Raw genomic sequence first — 12,404 nt, 5'->3', positions numbered from 1 at the left:
AATGATTTTTTTAGTCATGTTAGTCCTTGAAAGATAAAACGTAAGTCAAATTGGTCCTTCCGTTAGTTATTTTATGATGTATGTGTCACGTTAAGTGCCACGTGTCACCAGATGATTGGTTGACGTGTCAGGTCAGTGACACTTAGCACGCTACGTGTCATTTAACATGTAAGAAAGATATTTATAATCAAAATAGTCCTTGAAAGTCCAAACATAAGTCATTTCATCCCTAAAATTTTAAAAATTAATCAAATTAGTCCTTATATAATTTTTTTATTTTTTTCATAATATTAACTTTAAAATATTTTTTATAGTACTAATTTTAATATTATTTTTAGACCTTAATAAATAAAATTCTCTTTACATAAAATAATAAAAATAATTAAATTATTATAAAATTATTTTGTTATTTGTATTTTAAAGTTTTACATTTTTAAATTGTAAGTTTTTTTATAGTAAAATTTTTTATTTAAATGAGTTTATCAAATTATTGTTGATTATATATTTAAAAATTTAATATTTTAAATTTCACTAAATAATATAGTAGTTATTTTAAAATTTACGTTTTTAAATTTTTTAAAATTATAATTTATATTATTATTTAATACTAGTCATGGCATGTAATTCTAGTAATTAAAGCTATCTAGCAGATTTTCTTATGAAATCAATTTGTTTGAAACAAGTCACAATAATTTGTTTTACTTTTTTATGCTAAAGAGTTATTATAGGAGAAGGGATCCTTAGAATGTAGTAGAACAACTCATGTGAAGGGTCTTTTAGAAGAATGAGGATTCTATCTTTTACAGAAGCATACTTTTTTTTACCATATTTGTATTTTATATAGGTTTTACTTGAAGTTAATGCTTATTTTCTGCTCATTGGTTTTATTTATTTCTTACATAAGCATATGGTTCCCTTTTCTGACAAATAGAGCTTGCTGTGAAGCTTGTGGCAATCTTAAGGCCGTATTTCTTGTTGTTGTGGTGGGTTACTATCTGATATCATTTTATATATTGTCAGATCATATAAAATATGTAAATTTGATTGATCTAAGTTGTTTATTTCATACCAATTTGATTTATGTAATTTGTTTAAATTTCTGTTAATTCTATATACTAATTACTAATTTCTTTAAAGTTAAATAATTTTTAGTTTGATTGATGTATTTTTTTCAATCAATAATAGTAGTTTATAACTTTCAAATAGGTTTAGTTTCAATTTTAAATTGTTTGCAACCGTTCAGTTTGATATAATTTTTTTTTGAAAATTCAGTTTTTGTGGAGGTTTTAAACTGCCACAAAAATTTCAAAAAACTGCCAAAATATTCAACTCAAAACCCCCACAAAGCAAACAAAGAACCGCCACTAAATTATGTCCTGGGGATTTTGTAAAACTGCCATAGATAAGTTCGTGGCACCTCAAATTTTAGAGGTTTGAAAAACTTCCACTAACCTTTTGGTGGGGTTTCAAACCTCCAAAAACTAAAAAAAAAAAATCACCACAAATCAACTTGAATTTTGTAGTGGATGCTGTTGGTGACAACAGTAATAAAATTGAAAAATCATGAAAAATGAGGAAAAGAAGAAGACATAGCATAAGGGGTGAAGAAGAATGTACGTGCGTGAATTTAAAAGAAGAAGAAAAAAAAGAAACAACGCGTAAATTTAAAAGATTTAGTTGGTTAAATTACTTAGATGTAGAGCCTTATTGGATTAATAATAATATATACATTTATTTTATGCATAAAAGTTTAGATGTACCCAAAGTTCAATAAATATACTATTTTTACAATAATATTAGTAATATTAGAAAGATAAAAGAAACCATTTAAATTTATTTTATTTAATATTTATTAATTTAATAATAATTAATGAATACTGTATAAAATAAATTCTCATTATTTTTATATAATATTTTATTATCAAATATTTCTATATCTATTAAATTAAAAGATAATAATGTCGTTAATAAAAACCCAAATTCTACTCCACAAACATGCGAATTCAAGTTATTACATAACTTTTTATCTAAGAAGAAACAAGTAACAAGAATAAATGTAGCAGTATGTAGTGCTCATTTACTTATTAGAGGCAAAAATATGTATTAGTCAACTAATAATTCGTACAAGAGTTTTGTTTATTAAAGGTGAAAACACGCGAAATTATCTTTATTTAAAGTTGCTAATAGAAAATTATTAGATAATAATTTTGTTAAATATATTAAATTATGAGGCTTGCTATATATACAAGTCTTACAAGTCCAATAAAACACACGTATTACACTTAATTAACGTATTACACACTTCCACATTTAAGAGTAAATAAAATGTACGTTATTCAATAACTTCCTGTTTCCAAAGTGCGCTACTCACCATGCATTATGAACGACTCTTCTTCTTCTTCCTCCATGAAAAAAATTTTCTTGTCAAATTTGAAGATAATGTAACTTCAGAAATACACCCAAACGATTACAGAAATACACCCAAACAGTTACAGGAATACACCCAAAGGATTATAGAAATACACCTAAAGAATTACAGAAATACACCCAAAAGATTACAAAAATACACCCAAAGGATTTAAGAAATACACCCAAAATTCGTTGAAGTACACCTTATGCATATTTCAGAACTCTTTCTCTTTCTCCTCCTCATCTTCTGCTGCTTCTTCTTCTTCAAAAACGATTTCAGAGCTTGATGTCAAAAAACAATGGAAATCGAGAATAACGAAGAAAGAAAACAGAGAGAAAAACACGTAAATAAAGAAGAAGAACAGAAAGAGGAAGAAGATCGTGCAGCAAGAAGAAGAAGAAGGAGAAAGAGAAGGCAAGAAACGAAAGAAAAGAAGAAGAAGAGGAAGAGGAAGAAGAACGTGCAAGAAGAAGAAGAACGAGAAAGAGAAAGCAAGAAACGAAAGAAAAGAAGAAGAAGAGGAGGAAGAGGAAGAGGAAGAAGAACGTGCAGCAAGAAGAAGAAGAAGGAGAAAGAGAAGGCAAGAAACGAAAGAAAAGAAGAAGAAGAAGAACGTAGACCTTGCATCACGTTTTTTAAGTTTATTCGTTAATTAACTTGTAAAGCATACAAGCCCTAATAGCTTGTATGCAGAACTTTTCTGTTAAATTATTTAATAATTTTTAACTAATAATATTACCTAAAAATAACTAACTGTATATAAGTCTCTACTTTATTATAATTACTCACTGCCATTTGATTGTTCATATTAGAATTATTTTTTCCATAGCACGTATTCAATGAAGATCAAAAGTATTTTACAATAATGCTATTTATTTAGCCACACTTAAAAATATAATTTATAAAAAATAATAATTTAAAGAGAATTGTAATATTTTTAGATAAAAATAACTATTTTATAATATTAATTCATCATTTAACGATAAAAAAATATATATTTTCATATGAACGATAATTATAGAATTTTTATTAAAGTATCTATTTTTTTTATTATTTAGGTACCCTATATATGTGTATCAACTATGCTAGTTTTACGTGAAAATTAATGAATAATATAAAATATAATTAAAATATAAAATATATATTAAAAATAAATTAAATTATATATATTTATACACAAATATATTATATCTGTTTTAGTGATTGATTTTTAATGTACAGATATATTTTTTTAATGTATATTGATTATTCTCACATGGTCAAGTACTCATCAAATGTGACGGTAGTAATTAAATTAAACTTGGTGATCGAAGAACATAAGACATTTTGGGTATTCTGCATGTGAATATATTGGGTATATATGATATCACTTTCTTGCAGAATTAGCCTTCTTCCTTCAATTCTTCCATACTAGCACCAGAACTCATAGCATTCATACTAATCATATTCACAAGCAATCTTTTTCAACTTTTCTTCTTATTAATTCCCCTTGGCGGAGTAGTACTAATAATCCTTTCTCTCCATACAAACCATTATGAAATTATTCTTATGATCTACAAATATGCATGTGAACCCCACATAATAATTGATTAAACCAACAATATCATTATTTCTTTCAATGGCTTGTGATAATAACAACTTCCCTGATGTGTTTTCTTGGATTCAGAACCTTAAACCAATATCTGAATGGGAAACAGATTCCATGTCCATAACCATATCTTCTTCTTCTTCTTCTTCATTCCAAGAACCATATCTTAAGCTTACAATACCCAAAAACTATAATCATCATAACCAATCCTCACTCTCTTTTGCTATCATTGCAGATTTCAACAACATCCACATCCCTCTTTGGAACTCAAAACCAATGAAACCTAACAACAATAACTTATTATTACTGGATCAAGAAACAATTTCAGATCTCTTCATCAATTTCATTCAGGCAATTCTCCACTATGGATCCAACAAGAACAGCCCTTTCATCAGGTTCCCGAAACTCGATTACATCCCAAACTTCTCCGAAATATTCAACGTCTCCTTCTTCACTCTCTCCTTCCTCGTCTCCATCTACGAAGCGCCGGCGAATCTTCGCTCCGGATCGATCCAGACTCTGAAGGGTTACTTGACAAGCAATCAACAAAGCGAGGCCTCGAATTTGCTCATGAAACTGCTGGGATCAAACTTGGAAGAACAATGGATGCGGTCCGTGAACCTTGGGGTCACGAATTGGATTGGGGAGATGCAAGAAACGGTTAAAGAAAAGATTATGAGGATGCCGTGTTCTTTGTTCTCGCATTGGTTTTCGACGTATGGGTTATGGAAGGTGCAACTGTATTGTCCTGTTATAGTTATGGATATTGAGAGTTCATCAAAGAGTCATTTGCCGAATGAGAAGCTTCAATTCTCTCTCAAGTATCACCAGCTTCAAGGTGTTATTCAGTTCAATTACAGTGTCTCCATCAAGGACAAGTGGGTTGAAATTGTCGCCAACATTGATAACATAAGGTATTCAATATTAATAATGTAATAGGATTTGTTTGGATGAGTTTTTTTAAAAAAAATTTGTTTTAGTTATTTTTTAAAAAATTTTTAAAAAAATAAAAATAATTTTATATTTAGATATTTTATAGAAAAAGATTTTTATATTTATTAATTATGTTTGAATATAATAATATAAAAATATTTTTTTTAATTTATTCATTATTTAAAAATATTTTAAAAAAAAAATCTTTTTAAAAAGATTATAAATTTTAGGTTCTCAAATTTTTTTTATTTTTTAATGTTTTTACTTTTATTATTAAATACGTTAAAAATTAAAAAAATATTTTTTTATTAAATTTTTTTATCAATTTAATAATATCTAAATAAACACACAATATTATTAGTTGTTTTAGTTTGCAACATTATATTTTTAATTTAATAATTTTTATATTAATTAAGGAACTTTGAATAAGTATCGTAATTGTTTTCTTTTTAACTGTATTTAATAAATTTATGAAACTAGAACATGTTTGATATAAATTATATTAAAATAAAAAAGTATAGGGTACCAATATATTATCTGTCAATTTGTTGTTAACAATAATTAATTATTATATTTTAAATACATATATAAAGAGACACATCAAAAAAATATATCTATAAAGACACTTTTATTAAACACAATCATAAAAAAAATATTTTTATGAGACACATCCACAAAAACACTTCCATTAAACACAGTTATAAATAAGAATTGGCAGAAGTTGACAGAAATGTTGTTGGTAACGTAACGAAACCGTATCAAAATATGAACATATATAATATATTTATAATAAAAAATATTACATGATCAATATTTTTTCTTACATTTACTTTATATTCAAATAAGCACTAACTAACTTTTTATGTTTTTCACTAAAAATATTAATTTTTAGTATTGTTATTTAGTGGATACTACAATGAAGATTTTATTATTGTCTTCATGTGAAAATATTCTCTTTTGACCTTTGGATAATAAATTAGACAGTTAGATTTTGATATTTATAAAAATATTGTCTTTATTTAAAGTGTGACTAAACAAATAAATTTTACTTTTAAACAAAGTATTTTTATGAAAAAATGTTTTTACCCTCTTCATATGAGTAGTTGCCTTGTCATTTATGAAAATGGGTGACATCAAACAATACTATTGTGGTGGGGAAGGATAGGATTATGCCCTTAAATCAGAAACTTGGGTTTATATGCTTTTTTATATAACATAATAAATAATTAAATTGAATACTTTTGTGGTTATATATATATATTATGTTCACTACACGTATATAAAAATTACATCTATAGTCATCATTGTATAAGCTTTTTAGACTCAAATAGCGAATATGATCATTACTTATGTTCCAAAGTCCAAATAGTAGGGTAGAGAGAGAGAGAGCGGTGAGAGCTCTAATCATGATTATCATATCAAAATCAACTCCGTTACGAGTATTACAAATTAACTATCAAATCAATAATCATATATAATATATATAAAATAATACTACATGTAAAGATACACAAATAGATACAAATATATGACAACTATTTAGTAGTTGATTTTAAGTTTTACGTAGTATTTTTATTTTATTTTATTTTATTTTTTATATTTCCGATAGTCTTACACTTTACGTATATTATACACTTGACTTAGTTCCTGATGTGATCTTCCCGTTTCTATGAAGCAATAAGTTTCTATATAGAATCCTCTCTTTGATATTGATGGGTTGTTTTTGCAATCTATTTCTTATCTTTTAAGATTCTTATCTATCTCATTGTCTAAATTTAAAATCTGTTAACTATTATTTTAGAGAATTTTTTTCATTCAAAATATAATATCAGTCCTTTCTTTAGACAAATGTTTATTCGAATTGAATATGTCACTATAGAATCATTATTTACCTTTTTTTCTTTTAATTTTTTAACTAATTAATTGAATATTTGACGTTCAACTTGAATGAAATAGATGTTATTATACAAATATTTTATTTTCAAAAAAAAAAAAAAATGCAACACACATAATTATTTATTATTTTATGGATAGGTGTGATGTTATGAAATTGGTGAAGAACTCCCTTCTAAGGGAAAGAGGTGCCGGTGCAACTGAAAAACACTTTCCTTCAAGAATCTCTCTACAACTCACACCAACTCTACAAACCCAAGTATTAAGTGTCTCCGTTGGAAAATCCTCAGATAATCCAACAAGAGAAATTGGTACGGAAAAAAACATAGAAGCCTCATTTGACCCACCAAATCCCTTGGGGCTCAAGGTATCCGCCGGCGAATCCATGACCGTTAGTTTAAAGCCATGGAAATTTGAGGAATCCATTTACGGCTACAGCGCCAATTTAAATTGGTTCCTTCACGATAGCATGGATGGTAAGGAGGTTTTTTCGTCCAAGCCTTCGAAATTCGCTCTGATTAACCCTAAGTCATGGTTCAAGAACCGGTACTCTAGAGCTTATAGACCGTTCACTAGGCAAGGAGGTGTTATTTTTGCTGGTGATGAATATGGAGATAAAGTGTTATGGAAAGTGGAGAAAGATGCTATTGGGAAAACTATGGAGTGGGAGATAAGGGGTTGGATTTGGTTAACTTATTGGCCTAACAAGCACAAAACTTTCTACAATGAAACTAGGAGGTTTGAGTTTGGAGAAATAGTCCATCTCCATGTTGCTTAGCTTTAGCGTATATGATTTCTTCAATTTAATTTCTATTGATTATAGAAACTAACTAGATTCACTAGTTTGGATGGGGTCAGAGTGAAACAAGTGTATTATTATCATTATTTGAAAAATGTTGTAATAAGTAGATTCCTCTATTTCAATAAATGACAAAACGTCACAATTATTATGTTAGTGTGTCCCTGTTGCCTTACAATGCATCTTTCAAACTAACAATTTTCAAGTCCATGGATTTCTTGACCAAAAACATGAAAGAATCCATGGGTTTGTTTGAGCTCCTGACTTACAAGAATTATTATTATTATTATTATTATTATTATTATTATTATTATGTAGTCTTACTTATATTTGAAGTTTTTGCATCAATAAAATAAAATATGTAAAACAAAAGGAAAAATACAGGAACCAATTAATTATTATAATTTTAATTTATTTTATTAAATTATAAATGAAATAATTTACATTAATTATGAGTTTTGAAAAATTAGGATTCGTGTAATAACACTGTCTATAAATAACGTCAATTACGGTCCTCGTTACATCACCAACTTCCTCCACGCATTGAGTGCATTTTGGCACTGTGCCGACGTTCTCCATTTGCTTAGCACTGCGTCGTTGCTCTTCGGTTCTCCGTTGTACGTGCCGCCATTAGCGTTGTTATTCGTGATCGTGGTGCAAGTGTTGTTTACGATTCGATCACGTCTCCGTTTCGCTGCAAGGACTATCATGTCGAGCTATTTTTACACAAAGAAGCTGTCGTCGCGGTGTAAGGCTTCCGACAGAGAGCATCGTCCATGGAGTTTTTAATTTCGAAAGGAGGATTGAATAGCGATGCACCACTATTTCGTGGTATATCTTGGTGCTTAATTGAGTGGATTTTATCTACTAAACTCATACTTATTCATAGAATTCGCATGTTTTACGTTTTTCTTCCTGATTTTGTGCTATGATTGAAAACATGTTTCTTTAGTCTTAAATTTGCTATGTTTAATCCCCTCTTATTACCATTCGATGCCTTGATATGTGTGTTATGTGTTTTCAAGGTTTATAGGGCAGGAATGACTTAGAGGATAGAAAGGAAGCATGCAAAAGTGGAAGGAATACAAGAAGCTGAAGGAACTGCTAAAGTTGTCCAACCTGACCTTCTGGTACTAAATCGATCATAACTTGAGCTACAGAGGTCCAAATGAGGCGGTTCTAGTTGCGTTGGAAAGCTAACATCCGGGGCTTCGTAACGATATATAATTTGCTATAGCTGCCCCAAAGATAGGCGAAACGCACGCGTGACCTGGCAAAAACTCAATCCGCGCGAACACGTAGACGACGCTCACGCGTGACTTTGCCGCGTGCTGAACGTACCAGAAATCGCCCTGGGCTATTTTTGACCCAGTTTTCGGCTCAGAAAACATAGATTAGAGGCTATAAAATGGGGGAATCAATCAATTCATAGAGACAACATTCATATTCACAATTTTAGGTTTTAGATGTAGTTTTCTAGAGAGAGAGGCTCTCTCTCCTCTCTCTTAGGTTTTTAGAATTAGGATCTCTCTTAGAGTATGATTATTTCTTCATTCCATGTTCAATGTTCCTTTAATTTATGTTTCTCTTCTACTTTTATTTATTCTAATGCTTTTACTTGTTAATTACTTATGTTGCCAAATTGGCTTATGAACTCTTCATGTTAGATTTGAATTTATGTTTAAATGCAATTTGAGGTATTTTAGATTTATGATTGTTTTTTTCTATTTATGATATAAATAATTTGGATTTTTCCCTTTTGGCTTTGGTGAAGTAATTTGTGACACTTGAGTTGTCAAACTCAGCAGTTGATTGAAAATTGGAATTTGCTAATTAATTTGGATCCCTCTAAAGCTAGTCTTTCCATAGGAGTTGACTAGGACTTGAGGAATCAAGTTGATTAGTCCACTTGACTTTCCTTTATTTAGTAAGGGTTAACTAAGTGGGAGCAATACCAATTCTCATCACACCTGATAAGGATAACTAGGATGTAATTTCCAGTTCTCATACCTTGCCAAGAGTTTTTCTAATTATTAATTTATTTTTCTTGTCATTTAAATTACTTGTTCTTTATTCCAAAAACCCAAAATTATACCTTTTCCATAACCAATAATAAATCATACTTCCCTGCAATTCCTTGAGAGACGACATGAGGTTTAAAATACTTCGGTTATAAATTTTATTGGGTTTTGTTACTTGTGACAACCAAATTTTTGTATGAAAGGAATTCTTGTCGGTCTAGAAGCTATACTTACAACAGAAATTTATTTGTGAAAATTCTAGATTGCGCGCGAGAGTTCCGCTCGTCAAAATGGCGCCGTTGCCGGGGAATTGCAAACGTGTGCCTTATTATTGGTTATTGTAAATAATTTTTCTTTTTTGTTTCTTTGTTAGTATTTTTAGTTTTAGGAGTTTATTTTTATTAATTTTTTATTAGCTTTTATTTTTAATTTTTATTAGCTACTATGAGTTCTCACCACTCTGGCTTTAAGTTTGGTTCCAATGTTGTTGTAAGGAATGGAAGCTATAACAGGAACATGCATCAAGGTCAAAACAATCAAAGATGGAAGGAGCCACGAGGATCTGATCAACCCTTTTGGCAACAACACCTTCCAAGGTACCATGGACAACGACCATCTTACAATGCATGCCAAGACAATAGTTATGGTCGACCTTTTCATGACAACCAACCTCCACCAATTTACTATGGTCGAGAGCCATTCCGAGGTGCGTACCAAGATGATAGATATGGTGGACCCCCTTGTAGTTACCAACAAGCCCCACCATATGCCAATGAACCACCTCCTCAACATAGCTTTGAACCACCATACTCACAAGCCACCTACAACCATTCACCTCCATATGAATCTAACCCTTGTCCACCCCAATTCCAATCCAATTACCTCCAAGAACCACCACTTCCATATGCACCATGTCCATATCCATCGACCCAAGAATCACAGGCTCGCCTCAAGGAAACAGTAGATCAATTTTATGCAACCCTTCATCAACTGGAACAAGTGATAAATCAATTAGTTTCCCGACGTTCGGACACTCAAGGAACCCCATGACTTCATGTGGAGAATCTAATGAAGAACGTAGCATGAAGGAGACACTAGAAACTCCGGTGGACAGTGAGCAACATGACTTTGTATTGGAACAATTGGAGAAAGCCGTAATCGTTAAAGAGGAAGAAGTGGTTGAAGACATGGGAGATGCAGAACCTCCATGGAAAAGTCCAGTCATAGAACCTCCTTCCAAGACGTTTGAATTTGATGTTGAAGAGGGTGTACAACCTCCAAGGCATATCATGGTTTGAAGACTTTGAAGAGATTGATCAAGAGATGGATTCGAGCATTGATGAAGCCTTACCTACAATTGAATCCTCTCCCATTGGACTAGACATGGAGATTAAATAAGAAGAAGCACAACCTCCCATGCCCTTGGTAAGTAATGAAGAAGAGTTGAATTGGAAGAAAGCTACCAAGAGGAAGAGGTTGAAATTGAAGAAGTTTGCAAAGAAGTGGAAGTTGTCAAAGAGCACAATGGAGTGGAGCTTGAAATCACCTTGCCAAAGTTGTTGGAGACCTCTCCACCTAAGTCACCATCATCCTTCACAACATTCAAGTGGGTAAAATTCATATCCCTTAGCTTTCTCATTCCACTTGAATATGGTTTACTTGAGACAGATTGTCAACTTAGAGCTCTTTGTAGCGTTAAGAGTAAGAGGAAGATGGTTAGTGGTTGGCAACATAATCCTAGATTCATTGTGGTAGGAAGCTCACGGCTGAATTATCATGGTTGAAAGAATACTAAATTGTATGGGTCTAGGAAGCTGTTTGGAAGCCTTAGTGAGAATTCAGATTGCTTACCACTCGAATGGAATCATCATGATCAATTTGAAGACGGGTGTAGAATCAAGATTTGGGATCCGGAAATATATGAGGATCAATTTTGGGAGCTTAAAGCTTATGAAGAACTCCATCAAAGCTTGAGGAATTTACTTGGTATTGATAGAGCTTATTGGAAGTCCAAGCATTGGTGGAAATTTCAAGACGAGTTCAAGCACAAGCCACTATAACAAGGGGCTCACCAAATGTCCAACTTAAGGATTTTAACTAAAAGTGCTAGGTGGGAGACAACCCACCATGGTATGATCATTCTTTTTCAGTCTTAGTTTTATTTTACTTTGTTTTATTCTTAGTTTTATTTTATTCTATTTTTCTTAGTGTTCATGCATATAGTCTGCATTTGCATCTGCATTCTGCATAAAAAAAATTTCGCACGCGACGTGGAGCGTCGCTAACGCGTCCGTGTCAGATGTGCTTTCAAAATAAAGAAGAAAAGAAGCAGAGAGTCACGCGGGAGCGTGGCTGGAGGCGTGCCTTAGGCACAAACACGCCCACGCGAACGCATCCCTGACGCGTTCGCGTCACTTTAAAAAATTAGCCTCCCACGCGTGCCCTGCGAAATCGACGTAAAGGGGTGTATGGCAGAGAGTTATGATGGAGTGGGGCTGGAATGGTGTTGGAAGCACAAGCCCTATCACGCGTACGCGTCACTCACGCGTACGCATCATTTGAAAATAGCGCCAACCACGCGAACCCTATGTGCTAGATTGAGGTATATTTGATCATTTTGTTGAGATAGTATTGTTGATTCATATATGTTGTTTTTGTTTGTGTTATTACTTTTTCAGGATGTTTTTTACCTTCAGACAGATAATGATTATGATGCATCTGGAAAGAAAGGATTCGATGATGCTACTATTTGAAATGCAT

General features: G+C 31.4%; 1 protein-coding gene across 1 annotated transcript; it reads left to right on the top strand.

The window, feature by feature from the left end:
* The first annotated feature begins 3,867 nt into the window (after nucleotides 1-3,867).
* LOC107620363 (uncharacterized) lies at nucleotides 3,868-7,779 on the top strand. The gene is made up of 2 exons (XM_088510292.1): nucleotides 3,868-4,912; nucleotides 6,966-7,779. Exons 1-2 carry the CDS (start codon nucleotides 4,029-4,031, stop codon nucleotides 7,600-7,602), a joined length of 1,521 nt encoding a protein of 506 aa, XP_088366418.1. The 5' UTR covers nucleotides 3,868-4,028; the 3' UTR covers nucleotides 7,603-7,779.
* The last annotated feature ends 4,625 nt before the right edge of the window (nucleotides 7,780-12,404 follow it).

The sequence above is a fragment of the Arachis ipaensis genome, chromosome B10 (genome assembly GCF_059453495.1).
Source record: "Arachis ipaensis isolate K30076 ecotype BB chromosome B10, ASM5945349v1, whole genome shotgun sequence".
Lineage (NCBI taxonomy): Eukaryota > Viridiplantae > Streptophyta > Magnoliopsida > Fabales > Fabaceae > Arachis > Arachis ipaensis.
The sequence above is the reverse complement of the archived record's forward strand: the minus strand, read 5'-3'. Positions and strand labels throughout refer to the sequence as shown.

Coding starts and splice junctions, on each gene's coding strand:
- LOC107620363 (XM_088510292.1), top strand. CDS start 4,029: ATGGCTTGTGATAATAACAACTTCCCTGATGTGTTTTCTTGGATTCAG. Junction 4,913..6,965: donor GCCAACATTGATAACATAAG/GTATTCAATATT, acceptor TTTTATGGATAG/GTGTGATGTTATGAAATTGG.